At 40.9% G+C, this 20,159-nt stretch overlaps 1 protein-coding gene across 2 annotated transcripts in view; it reads right to left on the bottom strand.

Moving 5' to 3' along the window:
• The window catches only part of fli1rs (Fli-1 proto-oncogene, ETS transcription factor-related sequence), a 46,995-nt gene extending 39,813 nt beyond the window's left edge, over positions 1-7,182 (bottom strand). The window contains exon 1 of one of the 2 annotated variants that reach the window (XM_060900508.1): positions 6,998-7,182. In XM_060900508.1, the coding sequence (XP_060756491.1) occupies positions 6,998-7,015 (18 nt within the window). In that variant the 5' untranslated portion in view covers positions 7,016-7,182. Of the gene's footprint in view, positions 1-6,680; positions 6,871-6,997 lie in introns of those variants that run through there. The other variant, XM_060900509.1, reaches the window with a different exon arrangement.
• Positions 7,183-20,159: the final 12,977 nt, after the last annotated feature.

Here is a 20,159-nt window from a genome sequence, read left to right as displayed (position 1 = left end):
AAAATATGGAATTTTGAAACTTCCACATCATTGCATTCCGTTTTTATTTACAATTTGTACTTTGTCCCAACTTTTTTGGAATCGGGTTGTAGATTGTACCTTGGGGGACAGAAATGGACTCCTACTGTACCCTTGTTTCTAACAGTGTACGTATTTAATTTCTTAAAATTCTTGCTGTGTCCCTGAGATAAATAACGGTATGATGATTTCATCATTAATGTTAAACTCGAAGTTATAACCTTCACTAGCTATGTCAGTCTCATACACTGAGCATTTCTCTGATCAGTGATTCATTTCTGCTGAATGCTCCCTTTAATGCAAGGTGTAAAGTGTGTATACGACAACGAAGAAGAAGTGACAGGAAGCTGTCACCTGCTATGTAGGAAGAGAAGAGCTTCAGCAGTTCACAGCCTCATTCCCTGTTTGAATTTGTGGTCAGTGCTGTATGTAATTCACACACTCGGCTAAATACACACACACACACACACACACACACACACACACACACACACACACACACACACCAATCACGACCAGGCTTGGCTAAAACTGTGCTGCAGTGTTGGGGAGGGATGGAGCTCTCAGAGACCGGTCACCTTTTCACCTGATGTCCTCCTTATCTCATTATCTCCATCTGTGCAATCGCTTCCGTAAATAAACAGCCCAAACCCCAGAGCAGACACTCAGCAGAACTGTTCATGAGAAGCTCCAGAAGCTTCAGGTTCACACGTGGAGCTGCAGCATGAAATCAGGCCAGTGGAGAAGTGAAAGCATGCCAAAAAAAATGGTTTGAAAGGTTACAGAGAGAAGAAAAGTGCCTCACGGAAGTGACTCCTGCCTTCAAAAGGTGCCTTGTTTTTCATAGTCAAGATTCTGAGTCGTTAATTAATATTTACAATCGGTGTTAAGATAACAGCAAAAAACAGTGTTTAATATTTCTCATTATTATCAGATATAAGAGACATACACTGTAAAAAATTGATTTATTTTAACTTAAAAAAGTTAGTATCTGGGCTGCCTTAAAATTTTGAGTTCATTGAAATTAATATAGTAAGTTAAAACAACGAGGCAAACAATTTAACTTCATCTCATCTTATCTCATTATCTGTAGCCGCTTTATCCTGTTCTACAGGGTCACAGGCAAGCTGGATCCTATCCCAGCTGACTATAGGCGAAAGGCGGGGTACACCCTGGACAAGTCACCAGGTCATCACAGGGCTGACACATAGACACAGACAACCATTCACACCTACGGTCAGTTTAGAGTCACCAGTTAACCTAACCTGCATGTCTTTGGACTGTGGGGGAAACCGGAGCACCCGGAGGAAACCCACACGGACACGGGGAGAACATGCAAACTCCACACAGAAAGGCCCTCGCTGGCCATGGGGTTCGAACCCAGAACCTTCTTGCTGTGAGGCGACAGCGCTAACCACTACACCACCATGCTGCCCTTTTTTAAGTTAAAGCAACAAATCATTTTTAACAGTGTACTGGCACATAATTCTGATTTAATCATCTTATATTAGTTTAAGGGGCGGCACGGTGGTGTAGTGGTTAGCGCTGTCGCCTCACAGCAAGAAGGTCCTGGGTTCGAGCCCCGGGGCCGGCGAGGGCCTTTCTGTGTGGAGTTTGCATGTTCTCCCCGTGTCCGCGTGGGTTTCCTCCGGGTGCTCCGGTTTCCCCCACAGTCCAAAGACATGCAGGTTAGGTTAACTGGTGACTCTAAATTGAGCGTAGGTGTGAATGTGAGTGTGAATGGTTGTCTGTGTCTATGTGTCAGCCCTGTGATGACCTGGCGACTTGTCCAGGGTGAACCCCGCCTTTCGCCCGTAGTCAGCTGGGATAGGATCCAGCTCGCCTGCGACCCTGTAGAAGGATAAAGCGGCTAGAGATAATGAGATGAGATATTAGTTTAAAAATAATCGAATAAAGACGAATATTCGTTGAATATGCCTGTTTTTTTAAGATGCATTCACTTGCTAAGCTCCGTTTTTAGCAGGCAGTCACTTTATTAGGAACACCTGCAAACACGCCCAGTCATACAGTTATCCAACCAGCCAATCATGGCTCATTATCTGTAGCCGCTTTATCCTGTTCTACAGGGTCGCAGGCAAGCTGGAGCCTATCCCAGCTGACTACGGGCGAAAGGCGGGGCATAATAATAATAATAATAATAATAATAATTTAGTATACTTGTTTATAATATGTATTTACTAACTACCCCATTTTGCCATTTGATTCTTGCCGGACCATAGTGGAAATAAGTGTTCTACACTTTCTTGTGTTATCCGTGCATCTTAATGTACACTATATTTATGTATTTTGTGCATTATTTTACTAAATAAAACCAATCAATTATTTTAGTTTGTCTTTTCTTACGCAAATGATTGCAAATATTCTGTGTGCACGCTTCTCCCCCCAGCCTATATATATATATATAAACTTTTTTTTTTAGGTTTATTAATTCAGGTCAGTGCACAGCACTTTAATTCTGAATGCCACGTTGACAAATTCTCTCTGTGTGTGTGTGTGTGTGTATGTGATGAACTCTGAGCTCTAAAAGCCACTGATGCCACAACCGACTTCCTGTTCAATGAGTTTCATATCAATGTTGCTGTGAAACCAAACATACAACTGAAGCAAACAGAAAAAAAACACAACCTGCTGCAACGAACACACAACCTTCTGCACAAAACACAGACCCTCCTGCTATAAAACACACAACCTGCTCTAAACCCCTCTGTGGAGAAGCACCGAGAGAGAGAGAGGGGGAGAGAGAGAGGTGTAAAAACGACACCAACACCCGTTGGGAGGGTGAAGGTGAGAAAAGGGGCGTGGTCACACTTGTAACTTCATTACGACACTGCAAGTTTTTTGTTCTTTTCACGTGAATTACAGCAGGTTTTTACTCATCTTCCTTTGAAACTTATTTCTACGAAACCCAGAGATCTGAAGAGATATCGCACACTCTTTCAACACACACACACATCGAAAAATGCTAACGATGCTAATCATGAAGGAGGGCACTCATTTACACTCATTAACACGCAGCAAAAGAGGTTCGATTTTGTTTATGAACCATTTTGTCATTTTTATACAACAATTTATGTAACTGATGAAACAAAAGTCCTTTTAATTAAATATTTGTGTTACAGAAACGCACCCTGCTGATACTGAAGGAGTTGCTGCTGGGATTCGAACACTAGCCCAATTATGTAATAGATTTCTAATTGAGCGGTGACTCCGCCCCCTGACCGACTCAAACACACTTCAAAACATTTTCTTGTCTTTTCATTTTTACTTCAGCAGCAGCGTCACCCGAACACGAACTGTAATAGAGTTAATGTGTGAATTAAACCAATAAAAATACAAAATATCACGACAAAAAAATTAGAACAAAAAAGAGAAATGTGTGTAACAGTTTCCGATTTGTGTTTCTAAGTTTCATTTTCACATTTTTTAAATTAAACCCCTAAATCCCAGAACCTTCAGCACTGTTTAACAGCAGCATGTTATTCGTTTGTCAAATTTTAATTATTTTAACAAAAAAGAAAAACTATTTTAATTTTTATATTATGAAATATCAGTGTGTTTAAGAATCAATTAAACCAATTAAAATATAAATTATTTATTAAACGCGCTGAGCTCATGAGAACAAAAATATTTAAAAAATGATGTAATATAACAGTTTACTTTCATTTAAAAATAAAACAAAATATAAATTCAGTCATTTTTCAGTCAGTTCATTTCACTGATTATTTTATTAAGTCATTTTTATCCTGAATCGAAAATTTTATATATTTAATTTGAGTCCTGATTTAGTTGTTGTTTTTAAAACCAGAATTTATTTCCGGGTCGTGTTTCTGCAGAGTCACTGCACTTTACTGAATTTATCAGAGTTGTGTGAAAGCTTGCTTTAGTGTCCTGGTTTAAATTCTAACCCGGATTTTCTTTATTTAACAACAACAAAAAAATCATCAGAAACACCACAGCACCCTGACCACCACTGAACTCTCTCTCTTTCTCTCTCTCTCTCTCTCTTTGTATTGATTGATTGATTGATTATTAACTGTGTAGTTTATTTCTCCTTGAAAAGCCCAAGGAGATATTTTAGTCTTATAATTTTTCTGCTCCTCAGGTTCAACCTGCATCTTGACAAGAAGCCTGAAGGCAACATGGAGGAGTGGAGTGTGCAGGAGATCTTCAGCTGAGCATCTCCACCAGCCCAAAAGATCCATCACTCAAGATCATTCAAGCAGATGATTTATTTTATAACAATAACAATTAATACAAATTAATAACAATAACAATTAAAATCTGCAGTGATGTCAGTGCATAAGTGCAAGATGAAGAGCAGAACATAAACACAACATTTTAGCAACGTTCTGCTGCTTCCTGGGGGGGGCGCAGCGGCTGTGATTTATTTATTTATTTATTAGTAATTACTAATTAAAATTAATTTTTATTTTTACACTGTTCGAAATCACAAACCAATATTTTCGAAGCTCCTGATAAATAATGCCATCTGGAAACTAATAACAGTTTTAAAAAGTTTCTGTGTGGAGAGATCAGATCAGAGACTACAACTAATAATAAATAAATCTATAATAAAACACACACACACACACAACACTGGCTCCAATAAATAGCCAAAGGTTACAGTACACGTGCATGATTTTTTTCTTTTAATAAAATCTGCTTGGACATGAAGATCTGAAGAACTAGAATTAGGATAAAGTCAGCATGGTGTGTGAGATTCGAACATCCAGCTCCCGGCTGTAATTTATCTCCTGCCGTGATTTTAAAAACGAGGGTGTGTGTTAAGTGTGCATTAATATAAAATACAGAACAAACTCTGACGGTTTGAGATGAATGTCTTGAGAGAGAGGGAGAAAGAGAGAGAGAGAGAGAGAGAGAGAGAGAGAGAGAGAGAGAAAGCAGAAGTTGAGCCACTGCTGATTTTGCAAACAGACAAGCAGCTGCTCTGCAAAAAACAACTGCAACCTGCGGTTTTCACAAGTTTTAATCATCCTCATCAACAGCACACTGTGTGTGTGTGTGTGTGTGTGTGAGTGAGTGAGTGAGTGAGTATAGAAGAGTGTGTGTGAAGCAGTTGCATGCACTTCGGCACTAAAAATTACCAGGGCACCAAAATGTTGAACAATAAACTGGCAGCACAGAAAACTGAACTGAGTTCGAGTCCCTGTTTGTCACTCGGTGTGTGTTTTCTCTGGTGCACAGCGGAAGTGTGTGCAGTGTGTGTACGGAAAGTGTGAGCACTGAGACAGGAAATGTGTTACGCTGAGATAAGGCCACCTGCATGACTGCACGGATCATTCCCTTAAAAAGGGGGGGGGGGGGGGGGGGATTCAACCAGACATGGAATAACAGCCGCGAGCACGCGCACTGTCCGCCAACTCCACGCGCACGCGCGAGAGAGAAAAGTGTGCGTTTTTGTTTCGTTCTAAAGACAGAAAACTGCAAAAGTTCTCATCATAACCCTCCATCTGCACACAGGCATGAAGCAGAAAGCTGCCCGGATCCCACCGCGCTCAGGAGCTTCACTCTGCAGGGTCTGGGGCCTCGAAATAAACACCATCTCAGTGTTTCATCGAAAGTCAGGCCGCACGCCACAGCTGTCTGAGCTTCATTTTCACTTCTTTTAGCTTTTTTGTTTGTTTGTTTGTTTGTTTGTTTGTTTGTTTTTACACAACAAAAGTATTTCTTCAAATCACTTTACACTCGTCTGATGTTAAAGAGCTAAAATGTTCAAGCTGCGAGTTTCTTCTCTTTATTCTCAGCCATGAGGATCCACTTCCGGTCTGTGCGCGTCATCATTTCATTTACCAAACTCCAGAATTAATGAAGGTGTTAATGAGCAGGTTGTTGTTTATTTAAGTTATATTTATATTTACAGATTAACGGCGTCTCGACGGAGTGTAGAGGATTTTAACACCATTATTACACACACACACACACACACACACACACAAGCCCGAGCTGAACAGCCACATGGCAGCTCCAAAATGCTCCTGTTACAGAACACAGTGTCCTGAAAGTACTCTTACAGAACTGAATTAACACTTTCACACTTGAGAGCGTCCCTGAGCGAAAGGAGAGAAAACACACCGTTATTTCAACACTCTGGGTTTCATCACTCCATCCAGGCTCTGACTGAACACTCAGCACTCAGCACTGCTCATTTCACTGCTGTAAAACCCACTGATAGACAAGAGGAGCTCGTGCACCACACGGTAAATCAGCCCTGGAGATGGAGCAAGTGTTTAAACTCAGGAGCGCAGCGCTGCTGCTCTAAAGCCGCTCATTCAACACCGGGCATGGAGAAAATATATTAAACACCTTAATGCACGCGACAGTATTCTTTCCTTTAGTTAAAAAAAAGAGATCAGATTTAAATCAGAAATCGGATTAGTGAGCCTGAATGCGCGTGCTCATGGCGCGCGACACCTGCTCCAACTTTCCCTCCACTTTCTTTCTTCCATCACCGTTATTTCTGTCTCCAGCACCGGCAGCAGCATCGGGCACTCCGTTACCACCAGCGCGCGCTTCTCTCATCACCCGGAGCGCGCGCGGTAATGCACATGGAACAGAGGATTTATAATAAACAAACAAACAAACAAACAAAACAAATAGAAACACAGAAAAATGTGAGTTACCGTTTGCGGCGCTGTCCGGTCTCCATTCCGCGGTGTGTGTGTGTTTGTGTGTGTGTGTCAGAGTGTGTTTTTTATTCTGAGTGTACAAGTTGTAGCGGTTTCTTGTTGTTATTAAAGAGGCGACATTCAACCACGAACGGGAAGGAAGAGGAAATTTTGTACGAGAAGGAAAAGAGCTGCATCACACACACACACACACACACACACACCCACCGCCTCGCTGAGGAGAGAGAGAGAGAGAGAGAGACAGAGGGTGCGCGCACACACTCAACACACACACACACAATCGCAAATAAAGTATCCAAAAACAGCCCGACCTTAATAGTGCAGTCCATCCCGGGAGTGTGTGAGCTTCATGGAGAGACTTTTGCGCATTTGGAGGGGTTTAATTGCGCGCTCGAGCTGAACACCGACTGCTGCACCGCTGCGCGCGCGCTTTCGCTCATTTACTAGCTGCTGCTGCTAATTTTTTCGCATCGAGACCATAAACCGGATGGCAGAGGGTTTGGTTTTTTTTCTTTGAGCTCTGCTTTCTAAATTGGGAAGTGAAGTCTCTCACACACACACACACACACACACACACACGAAGAAGAAAGCAGCCCGCTCTGCACTCTTATTGGTGAAGTGTTTCCTCAAACTACACAAATCTGATGAACAGATACTGATTACACACAGTGTGTGTGTGTGTGGGGGGCACTTTCATTTCATTATTAATCAATAATAATAATAATAATAATAATAATAATAATAATAATAATAAAGATCTCGTGAATATTAATTAAATACCTCATTCTGATTAAAATGTCTGATTGTTAATTATTCAGCTTCACTTCCATAAACTGTAGTAGCTTTATTTTAAAGTTTGACTGGAGGTCATGAACAGCAGGTTTAATATTTTTTGTACATTTTATGGATTTTGGACTTCGAAAGAAAAGTTTGTGCTGTATAAATAAGAATTATAAAGTTTATTTTTTAAAATAGGGCGGCACGGTGGTGCAGTGGTTAGCACTGTCGCCTCACAGCAAGAAGGTCCTGGGTTCGAGCCCCGTGGCCGGCGAGGGCCTTTCTGTGTGGAGTTTGCATGTTCTCCCCGTGTCCGCGTGGGTTTCCTCCGGGTGCAGGTTAGGTTAACTGGTGACTCTAAATTGAGCGTAGGTGTGAGTGTGAATGGTTGTCTGTGTCTATGTGTCAGCCCTGTGATGACCTGGCGACTTGTCCAGGGTGAACCCCGCCTTTCGCCCATAGTTAGCTGGGATAGGCTCCAGCTTGCCTGCGACCCTGTAGAAGGATAAAGCGGCTAGAGATAATGAGATGAGATGAGATTTTTAAAATAAAGTTTAACAAAAGAGAGTTAAGTTCTGTATGTTTGTACATTAGGATTTTTCTGAGTTTATGAAGTAGAACGTCTCATAGTTACAATCTCGGGGGGTACTCAGCTGAACCTTGTCGCCGGGTCGGTACCATCAAGGTGCATCCTTTAGCTCTTACAGTGAAGTTTTACAGGTTCATCACTGGTCTTTAAATGATCCTTAAATTATTGTATTAATTATTATTAATTATTATTGAGGTTTAAAAATCGACACCAAACATACAGATGATCAGACACATGATTACATCACTGCAGAGACAAGGGAGAGTGGAAAAGTGCATTTTCACCTTTATTTATTTCTGTATTTGGATATCATAAGGGTCTCTTTGTTTTGGATTAGATTAGATTAGATTAGATTAGATTAGATTAGATTAGATTAGATTAGATTAGATTAGACAGGATGTCCTTGAGTTCAGCTTAATGGAACTTGATGTAAATGATATTTATATATTTACCTGTCTACAGATGATTAAAGAAGGAAGAACAAATCCAGTCATTTCTACTCACATGTGGATGAAAGAAAATGGCGGAGAAAAGGAAATAATATTTTTTGTTGTGTTTATCTGACTACTGCTATCGTCTAATCATAATTAATTTACTTTTTAAAATTTTTATTATGACCTGGACTTCATTTATTACATGAGGTTACACTACCTGTGGAGAAAAACTTTATCTGAATCCTATGTGAGAAAATAAACCTTAAGGGTAAAGTTTTTATAATAATAATAATAGGCGGCACGGTGGTGTAGTGGTTCGCACTGTCGCCTCACAGCAAGAAGGTCCGGGTTCGAGCCCCGTGGCCAGCGAGGGCCTTTCTGTGTGGAGTTTGCATGTTCTCCCCGTGTCCGCGTGGGTTTCCTCCGGGTGCTCCGGTTTCCCCCACAGTCCAAAGACATGCAGGTTAGGTTAACTGGTGACTCTAAATTGAGCGTAGGTGTGAATGTGAGTGTGAATGGTTGTCTGTGTCTATGTGTCAGCCCTGTGATGACCTGGCGACTTGTCCAGGGTGAACCCCGCCTTTCGCCCGTAGTCAGCTGGGATAGGCTCCAGCTCGCCTGCGACCCTGTAGAACAGGATAAAGCGGCTACAGATGATGAGATAATAATAACTGTCATTTCCCTAAAATTGCAGGTTATCACCCCACCCCATTTATTTATTTGGGAAAGAGCACTGGCCAAGTGAACAATAGCTTTGTAAACCCTAGATTATATTTTTATTTTGATCTTTGGTACTACTTACTAGATAATAATAATAATAATAATAATAATAATAATAATCTGAAAATTTTCCGATCTTTTGTGAAACAACTAAACTGGAACTATCCAGTAAAAAATGAAGAAAGTTAATAAACTAATATTAAAAATGAAACAGTAAAGGCGCCTCGTTCCGTCTCTAAACTTATTAAAGTTTTATTCACTTTAAGGGGAAACTCTGAGGACCAGAGAAAGTGTGAACTCGTGTTTTTGTAAAAGCGACACGATCCTGCAGAAGATGAAAATAAGATGTGTTTCACTCCTTTTCACACATCACACTGTCCTGATGCACTCTTAAAACACGTGTAGAAAATAACACAACTTGCGTTGTTTTTTAACACATCTCTATGTCCAGATTGGGACAACAGAACTTTTTGTTCATTTTAACACATTATTTGTTATTTGTGCAATTTTGGTGTTAAACATTTCTGAAATATAACACAACTCTTGTTGAAATTAAACTTGCACAAAAGATGTGTTGATTTCCAACACATTCGTTTTAAGAGTGTGTCATAACGGAAGATGCGAACTCTAACCACGCCCATGTTCCTAACGTCATTTAGCAACTCGTTTTTGCGAGCAATTTCAGACCGGAAGTGAGACAGGAGAGGTTCTGGGTCTCCAGCTGAGCTCAGAGCATTGCACTGACTTCAGGAGCTCGCGTCTGCAATCAGAGATGTTGTTTGGGTTCTTTCCGCTCTTTTAAGTCATTAGTAAACCGCACTTCCTTCCGCCATCATGACCAACAGTGACGTCATTAGGATTAGTATTTAAAAATAAACTCCGTTTGTGACAAATAGCTACCCATTGTCTGGGGGTGGGGCTGGGGGTTTATACCGTATCCGCCACAGGAGGCGAATTTATAACAAATGCCTTTTATCTAAAATAAGTGAATACAGATAACACCCACGTGACCAGATCACCCTATTACATCATACTACATCATACAGAAGGGTATGAGTTCTCCAGAGTGAATAAAAAAAATACAGGACCGTGGTGTGGGACTGAAAGACCTCCATCTGGGCCGCAACCTTTCTTTTTTGCTCCAGACTCAATATGGCCATTACCCCCCTCCCCCAGCCCCAGCCTTTGGCATCAAACTTTGCATTTTATTAAGATTTATATAAACCATATTAAAAGTAAAAACCTTTTCGCTAAATGAAATGAAATAAAAAGAAAATAAAGAAAAAAAACCCAGCCTGTTGCTCATGTCTTTTTAAGGTCACATTTGGAGGAGAAGTTCTCTGGTTTTCTGGTTCTCTGTGTCTCTGGTTCGGTTCTCTGTGTCTCTGGTTCTCTGTGTCTCTGGTTCTTTGTGTCTCTGGTTCTTTGTGTCCCTGGCTCTCTGGTGCTTTGGGTCTCTGGGTCTCTGGTTCTCTGATTCTCTGTGTCTCTGATTCTCTGGTTCTCTGTGTCATGTGTGTCTGGTTCTCTGTGTCTCTGGTTCTCTGTGTGTCTGGTTCTCTGGTTCTCTGTGTGTCTGGTTCTCTGGTTCTCTGTGTGTCTAGTTCTCTGGTTCTCTGTGTCTCTGGTTCTCTGGGTCACTGATTCTCTGTGTCTCTGGTTCTCTGTGTCTCTGGTTCTTTGGTTCTCTGTGTCTCTGGTTCTTTGTGTCTCTGGTTATCTGTGTCTCTGTGTCTCTGGTTCTCTGTGTCTCCGATTCTCCGGTTCTCTTGGTCTCTGGGTCTCTGGTTGTCTGGTTCTCTGTGTGTCTCTGGTTCTCTGTCTCTAGTTCTCTGTGTCCCTGGTTCTCTGTGTCTCTGGTTCTTTGGTTCTCTGTGTCTCTGATTCTCTGTGTCTCTGGTTGTCTGGTTCTCTGTGTGTGTCTCTGGTTCTCTGTGTCTCTGGTTCCCTGGTTGTCTGATTCTCTGTCTCTGGTTCTCTGTGTCTCTGGTTCTTTGTGTCTCTGGTTCTCTGGTTATCTGTGTCTCTGATTCTCTGGTTATCTGGTTATCTGTCTCTCTGATTCTCTGGTTTTCTGGTTCTCTGTGTCTCTGATTCTCTGGTTCTCTGATTCTCTGGGTCTTTAAATTCTCTGGACTTATCAAATTCTTTTGATATTCTATCCAATTCTGTGGATAACAATATTAAAAATTCTTTAAGATCAAATAATCCAGCGATGAGTTCATTGAGGTGGAATAAGAAAACAGAATTAAAAGGAATGATAATAAATTGCAATGGACTTAAAAGCTTAAAACACTCGACTGAATTTCAAGCTCTACTTGATCTATGTGGTCCTGATATTGTATTGGGGACTGGATCCAAGCTCAGTCCAGATATTCCAACATATTCTTTCCGCCGTCCTACACGGTTCTCAGAAAAGATAGAAATGCTTTTGGCGGTGGCGTTTTTCAAGCAATTAAATCAGACCTCACATATGTCGAAGAAACTGATTTTAATGTGGATAATTGTGAAGTCCTATGGTCCTCTCTGAAAATTGTAAATCAAAAAACATTGTACATTTCATCTTTTTATAGACCACCAAATTCATCTACTGAGATACAGTAGATAGTTGAGATGCCTTTAAATCAAATGCTCTTTCAACTATTAGATCACATTAGCTTTTACATATTACTTGTACAATGTTTCTATACTAGCTTATGTGTTATTACCTAATAATTTATTATATATTTTATTCTCCAAGTGGAAACCAGTGAAATCTAGGTTTTGTCATTCAGACAGAACTTCTTTTCATAGGTTTTCATTTTTATTTTCATTTTGATTTATAATTCTAGGTTTGTCCTACATGCATATACCTTATTAGGTTAGTTTTTAAATAACTATTTAACTCAAATACAACGATATTTGGTCTTAATTATTATGTTTCTATTTGATAACATCAATTGTCTTATGGATCAATATACTTATAAAAAGTTTAGTTATTTCTAATCTAGCTATTATACCAGTTTTCAACTCTCAGACCGGATTAGTCTCTATCACTATTATAAATTTATTATATTTTTAGATCTTATAGTTCTAAATTTCTTTTTTATTCTTAGGTTGGTTTTGCATGCATGTATTTCATTCACAAATTTATTATTTATTTTCATATATAATTATATTTTTTGTATTTTTATCCATGTATTTATATGTTTACTATTTATTGAATGCACTCGTTTCGGTGGGGTTAGTCACCCGTGGACCGTTGGGGGTGAGTCCAGGGGGATCATGGATGCACGGGTCCCTTGTTAAGGGTCCTTTGCTATCCATGGCCCCTTTGTCCTCGCCCTTCGGGCTTGCGGATGGCTGAATTCATTGAAATGAGTGTTTATATTGTCTCTCTCTCATTATCTGTAGCCACTTTATCCTGTTCTACAGGGTCGCAGGCGAGCTGGAGCCTATCCCAGCTGACTACGGGCGAAAGGCGGGGTACACCCTGGACAAGTCGCCAGGTCATCACAGGGCTGACACATAGACACAGACAACCATTCACACTCACATTCACACCTACGCTCAATTTAGAGTCACCAGTTAACCTAACCTGCATGTCTTTGGACTGTGGGGGAAACCGGAGCACCCGGAGGAAACCCACGCGGACACGGGGAGAACATGCAAACTCCACACAGAAAGGCCCTCGCTGGCCACGGGGCTCGAACCCGGACCTTCTTGCTGTGAGGCGACAGCGCGAACCACTACACCACCGTGACGCCCTGTTTACATCACATCACATCACATTATCTCTAGCCGCTTTATCCTTCTACAGGGTCGCAGGCAAGCTGGAGCCTATCCCAGCTGACTACGGGCGAAAGGCGGGGTACACCCTGGACAAGTCGCCAGGTCATCACAGACGCCCTGTTTATATTTTATATATATATATATATATATATATATATATATATATATATATATATATGTATATATATATATATATATATATATATATATGTTTCTTTTAGCTCTCCTAGTATCGTATTTACTGTTTTAGGAGTATTTTGATTAAAGATTAAAGTCTCTGGTTCTCTGATTGGCTGGTTCTCTGTGTCTCTATGTCTCTGGTTCTCTTGTTGTCTTTTTTATCTGTGTCTCTGGTTGATTTGTTGTTATTATGTAAAGATTATATTTAGATTGTATTGGTTTTTCCAAAATGTTGAATGAGTTTTGGGTCTGGATTTATTCATTGAATGATGAGTGTATCATCTATTTCACATGATGTTCTAGTACTGTGTGTGTGTGTGTGTGTGTGTGTGTGTGTGTGTGTGTGTGTGTGTGTAAGAGAGAGACTTTGCAGTATGTTTTGAAAATCAAGTATTTACCTCATAGATTGAGTTCTCAACTGGAAATTTGTGCCCCCCCCCCCCCCCCCCCCCCCCCCGGTGTTACCCTAATGCCCCGATTAGATTTGTTCTGACACAGAGTTTGATTTCATTAAAAACAACACCAACATGCTGCTGTAAAGAACAACAAAAACTGTAAAGAATAAAGTGTTCCCACTCAGTGTAGAGTTTTATTCTCCTGTACTTCAGGGAACTTGTTTCTGGTGGTTCTCTTCAGGGTCCTTTATGTTTTGTTAGAGGACTGAGATGATGTACAGTATGTGTTTAAGTGCCTGAAATGTAAATTTAGTGGATATTACTGGACATGAAGTTCTGCTTTTTTGTACCTTGGGGAATAAACCTGTCCCTCTTCAGGAGCGTGTTCTCTGACAGCATCTCAGACCTCAGTTTGTGGTGGAATGTTCTGCACCGTCTTCCTGGTTCTGTCCCAAACCACACAGGAGCTCGCCGACTGCCCGAAACACCAGGTGCTTCTTTTCTTCTTGTGGTTTTTTTAAATTCTCTCACAGGTGTTGTTTTCAGCTCCATTACTGAAAAACAGAAAAATAGAAACGGTTAAAAAATATTAACCGTCAACATTAATGTCAGAAACACATTGGTTGCTTGCAGAAAGAGTGAAAAAGCCCATCATTTATCACAGCAACACAAAGGAGTGAAATGATAGTGAGAGGTCACACAATCATCCATGTTTTCTCTACACTGGAATTGTTCTCAGCAGGAGGGGCTCTTTAGGCGCTTAACTGACTCCGTAAGCGAGCAGCTACCTCCTGCGGTAACTTTAGCGATTGAGATTGTGTTCACTGTTTTTTTTTGTCTTTACATGTTTTATTTTTGTGTGATTTTATATTTTTGCAAGGGAACTAAATAAGCAGAATCATTGTGGCTCATAAAACTGAAAACTAAAACCAAGTAATTTACATGAGCTAATGTCTGATGGATCATTCTGCTAATAAAGTAACAACAAAAACTAAAGCAATAAAAGAAAACAACCCAACGAATTCTGAGGTCCACATTTCTGCCACATCTGAACAACACGGTAACACAGAGACGCGTAATGTTCCAGACAAGTTCATTATTCTGTGGGAATAATGGCTCTGTGGTGGAACCAGTTTTCAGTGGAGGAAATTTCCAATTAAAATACACACATGATTAAAGGCTCCTTCCTCAATCTCAGAAAAACACAATGATTAGAGTTTAGAAAACATCATTATAGAAAAATAGAGCACTGAACTCGTGGTTGTGAGTCAAACAGCCTTCAGGATTTCAGTAGTCATTTCAGACATGAGAGTGAAGTTCAAACAGAAACTACAGCCGTGTTACTGAAACTCCACACCTGCTGAGTTCTGGACTCTGATTGGTCAGAAGGTGTTGATTAATTCCCTATAACAGCAGCTCTGACAATAGTGAAGGTTTATATTAATGCTCTCGTTATAATAAATAACATTATCGTTTCTATGGTAACAGTTTGTGGCGTGTCCAGCTCAACACAAACATCGTTGAATTTGTGAAATTTTCTAAAAGGAGAAATGCGTTTAAACAAATTACAGTTGATGGAAGGAGTCTCCAGCATCAGAGGTGAAGCTGGAACTGTAAGTTTTATGACACCTTCAGGACGGAGGTGTTTACGTCCCTTTGTGATTTCTCAGTAATGTGTGTAACATGCTGTGTTTTTCCTCCTCTGATTCACTTAAGGAGAGAGAATAAAGAGAATCTGGTGAGGGGGTGATGTTTATAGCTGCTATAATGTAAGTGACAGCAGGAACTTAATTCATTTTGTGGAAGTTCCACAACATTAAATGTAACTATAAATGGATAAACTTTATGGTGCATCAGTAATCATGGTATAAGAGGAATAAAACACTCGGAGACATGCTGCTGGTTAATTTTATTTTCCTATAACAGCACGTCCCTGAATATTTTATTCCTCACTGGTTAACTGGTCCTTCCACCAGGTAATGCGTTGGTGTTGCTATGGTTACATGCGGATGTGTTTTTATATTTATAATTAATTCCAGGAAATATTTTGTCTGGGTGGCACGGTGGTGTAGTGGGTAGCACTGTCACCTCACAGCAAGAAGGTCTGGGTTCGAGCCCCGTGGCCGGCGAGGGCCTTTCTGTGTGGAGTTTGCATGTTCTCCCCGTGTCCGCGTGGGTTTCCTCCGGGTGCTCCGGTTTCCCCCACAGTCCAAAGACATGCAGGTTAGGTTAACTGGTGACTCTAAATTGAGCGTAGGTGTGAATGTGAGTGTGAATGGTTGTCTGTGTCTATGTGTCAGCCCTGTGATGACCTGGCGACTTGTCCAGGGTGAACCCCGCCTTTCACCCGTAGTCAGCTGGGATAGGATCCAGCTCGCCTGCGACCCTGTAGAACAGGATAAAGCGGCTACAGATAATGAGATGAGAATTAAATATTTTGTCTGATGATTTCATTGCCATGATCATTAGCTAATGCACTGAGGTTTAGAGTCAAAACAGTCATGAATCAATTTATTACTGATTTAAACTCGTGTTATAGATAGATAGATAGATAGATAGATAGATAGATAGATAGATAGATAGATAGATAGATAGATAGATAGATACTTTATTAATCCCAAAGGAAATTAAAGCATCCAGTAGCTTATATCACACACACACACACACACACACACACACACACACACACACACACACACACACACACACACACGTGTACAAATACAAAAAAAAAGAAAAAAAAAAGAAAAAAGAAACCCCAGTGACTGGAGACAGTTGTGAGATGAGCTCAGCTCCGTGGAGGTGCAGGAGGACGTGAGGGTGGAACAGAATGTGTATCATGGCAGTAGTGCAAAAAGTGAACAGTGCAGGATTAAACCAGTGTCATTACTGTCTCTGATACAAAACACACAACTCACCAATACAAGAATGTAAACAGCAATGGAAATTAACTACACAAACCCTTTAACACCTGTAAACAAATACTAGAATTAAAATAGAAAAACAACAGACAACAGGTTAAAGTTTAGAACAATACAGACAGTCAAGATATTAAAGTCCCGATATCATTAAAGACTCCAGCCAATCAGAAACGAGGATTTTCCATGTTGACGTGATATAAATCAGGACCCGGTCGTTTGTGTGTGATTGAGTGTGTGTATCTGTGATTAACTGTGTGTGTGTGTGTGTGTGTGTGTGTGTGTGTGTGTGTGTGTGATTGTGTGATTGTGTCTGTGAGTGAGTGAGTGAGTGAGTGAGTGTGATTGAGTGAGTGTGTCTGTGATTGAGTGAGTGAGTAACTGTGATTGAGTGAGTGTGTGTGATTGAGTGAGCGAGTGTGTGTGTGTCTGTGATTGAGTGAGTGTGTCTGTGACTGAGTGTGTGTGTGTGTGTGTGTGTGTGAGTGTGTGTGATTGTGTGTGTGTGTGTGTCTGTGATTGAGTGAGTGTGTGTGTCTGTGACTGAGTGAGTGTGTGTGTGTGTGTGTGTGTGTGTGTGTGTGTGTGTGTGTGTGATTGAGTGAGTGTGTCTGTGATTGAGTGAGTGTGTCTGTGACTGAGTGTGTGTGTGTGTGTATGATTGTGTGATTGTGTCTGTGAGTGAGTGAGTGAGTGAGTGTGTGTGATTGAGTGAGTGTGTGTGTGTGTGTGTGTGTCTGTGATTGAGTGAGTGTGTGTGATTGAGTGAGCGAGTGTGTGTGTGTCTGTGATTGAGTGAGTGTGTGTGTCTGTGACTGAGTGAGTGTGTGTGTGTGTGTGTGTGTGTGTGTGTGTGTGTGTGTGTGTGTGTGTGTGTGATTGAGTGTGTGTGTGTGTGTGTGTGTGTGTGTGTGTGTGTGTGATTGAGTGAGTGTGTCTGTGATTGAGTGAGTGTGTCTGTGATTGAGTGAGTATGTCTGTGACTGAGTGAGTGTGTGTGTGTGTGTGTATGATTGTGTGATTGTGTCTGTGAGTGAGTGAGTGAGTGAGTGTGATTGAGTGAGTGTGTCTGTGATTGAGTGAGTGAGTGTCTGTGATTGAGTGAGTGTGTGTGATTGAGTGAGCGAGTGTGTGTGTGTCTGTGATTGAGTGAGTGTGTCTGTGACTGAGTGTGTGTGTGTGTGTGTGTGTGTGTGAGTGTGTGTGATTGTGTGTGTGTGTGTGTCTGTGATTGAGTGAGTGTGTGTGTCTGTGACTGAGTGAGTGTGTGTGTGTGATTGTGTGTGTGTGTGTGTGTGTGTGTGTGTGTGTGTGTGTGTGATTGAGTGAGTGTGTCTGTGATTGAGTGAGTGTGTCTGTGACTGAGTGAGTGTGTGTGTGTGTGTGTGTGTATGATTGTGTGATTGTGTCTGTGAGTGAGTGAGTGAGTGAGTGAGTGAGTGAGTGAGTGTGTGTGATTGAGTGAGTGTGTGTGTGTGTGTGTGTCTGTGATTGAGTGAGTGTGTGTGATTGAGTGAGCGAGTGTGTGTGTGTCTGTGATTGAGTGAGTGTGTGTGTCTGTGACTGAGTGTGTGTGTGTGTGTGTGTGTGTGTGTGTGTGTGTGTGTGTGTGTGTGATTGAGTGAGTGTGTGTGTGTGTGTGTGTGTGTGTGTGTGTGTGTGTGTGTGTGTGTGATTGAGTGAGTGTGTCTGTGATTGAGTGAGTGTGTCTGTGATTGAGTGTGTGTGTGTGTGTGTGTGTGTGTGTGTGATTGAGTGAGTGTGTGTGTGTGATTGAGTGAGTGAGTGTGTGTGTGTGTGTGTCTGTGTGTGTCTGTGATTGAGTGAGTGTGTCTGTGATTGAGTGAGTGTGTGTGTGTGTGTGTGTGTGTGTGTGTGTGTGTGTGTGTGTGTGTGATTGAGTGTGTGTGTGTGTGTGTGTCTGTGACTGAGTGAGTGAGTGAGTGTGTGTGTGATTGAGTGAGTGAGTGTGTGTGTGATTGAGTGAGTGAGTGTGTGTGTGTGTGTGAGATTGAGAGTGTGTGTGTGTGTGATTGAGTGAGTGAGTGTGCGTGTGTGTGATTGATTGAGTGTGTGTGTGTGTGTGTGTGTAGGAGTGTGTGATTTGGGACACGACCCCCCAGCAGCAGTAACTCGACCCCGACTGTTTCGGGCTCGATGCCATCACGACTCCGCACTAACTCACTTCTCCAGATGGAGTGTTTTGTCCCTCAGCTCTGGACAGGTTGTTTGTTTAAGGCCCCCCGGGTTCGCTCTTATCTCCTCACTGCACTCACGCCGAGATTTCAGCTCCTTCTCCTCGTCACTTTACGGCTCATTGTTCTGCAGAATGGCTTCTCAAGATAAACCAGAAACAGCAACAGCACATCTGATTAAAGCCCAAAAATCAGCCGCACTGCAGATCGCATTTTACACAACTGGGATTTTTCTTTCTCCTCACATTCCTTCTCTCTCTCTCTCTCTCTCTCTCTCTCTCTCTCTCTCTCTCTCTCTCTCACTTCTATTCACCTTTTCTGTTCATCTTCAGGAAAGATTCAGTAATCCTGTATGAACTCTGCTCTGTGTTCTGCACCTCACGATGGCGGAATTACAATTAAACATTTATTAAACAGAAACTGTGTTCAGACACACACACACACACACACACACACACACACACACACACACACACACACACACACACACACACACACACACAGACAGAGCATCAGGAGAAAGTTTAATTCCTGAAAGAATATCCACAATCTGTATCATAAATATACAGTAAATGTCTTGTTTATATTATTTACACTTTATATATTCTGTAATAAACCACTGGCTTTCTGTCATTTTCTTTGGAGTAATAATAATAAAGGAAAAATACACACCTCGGTCCATTTATATGTCAACAACAACAACAACAACAACAACAACAATAATAATAATAATAATAATAATAATAATAATAATAATAATAATAATAATAATAGCAGGACATTTAATAATTATTTTAAAGTCTCGGTAAAATACAACATGGACAAAATTAAGACTTTAATTTTTTTTAATGCAAAAATATTTAATTTTTTTCCGCGATTTGAAAATCAATGTTTAGCTGCAACATTTATATTTAAACATTTTAAAGATAATACCGAGTTTGAATATTGCATATAAGATTAAATAATTCTTAATTTTGGCCCAGAGATTAAAAACCTCACAAATGCACTGACGTTTGATTTTTAAAGATTTAAAAAATAATTTTCCAAAATATTAAATCCTTAATTACTGCAGTGAAAATAAAATACTAATCTGAAACACACAGATTCTTTCTTTCTTTTTTCTTTCTTCCCTCTTCTTCTAAAATAAAGAATAAACTTTCACAGGCAGTAAATAAGATGACTGTTTACTGATGACTAATTATTGATTATTGATGATGATGATGATGTGAAATGTTCTGTTGAATCAGTGAACCCTGAAAAGTGGCGCTCATTAAACTGTTTTAAACCTCACCGGAAGTTCACTCCATTAGCGCGGATTGTTTTTCTTTCTCTCAGTGACACCGCAACAAAATCTGCGCTCGTGACTCTTCTCTGACGTCACGGCGTCTGAAGTCACGAAGCAGCTTGCGGGTCACACCCGAGCGGCGGTCCGAAGCCACGCCCCCCCGGGTCCTGCCCATAGCTGCACGCGCCGCCTCTTTATAATGGACAGCA

The sequence above is a fragment of the Neoarius graeffei genome, chromosome 19 (assembly GCF_027579695.1).
Source record: "Neoarius graeffei isolate fNeoGra1 chromosome 19, fNeoGra1.pri, whole genome shotgun sequence".
Taxonomy (NCBI): Eukaryota; Metazoa; Chordata; class Actinopteri; order Siluriformes; family Ariidae; genus Neoarius; species Neoarius graeffei.
Note: the sequence above shows the minus strand (reverse complement) of the source record. Positions and strands in the feature narration are given on the sequence as shown.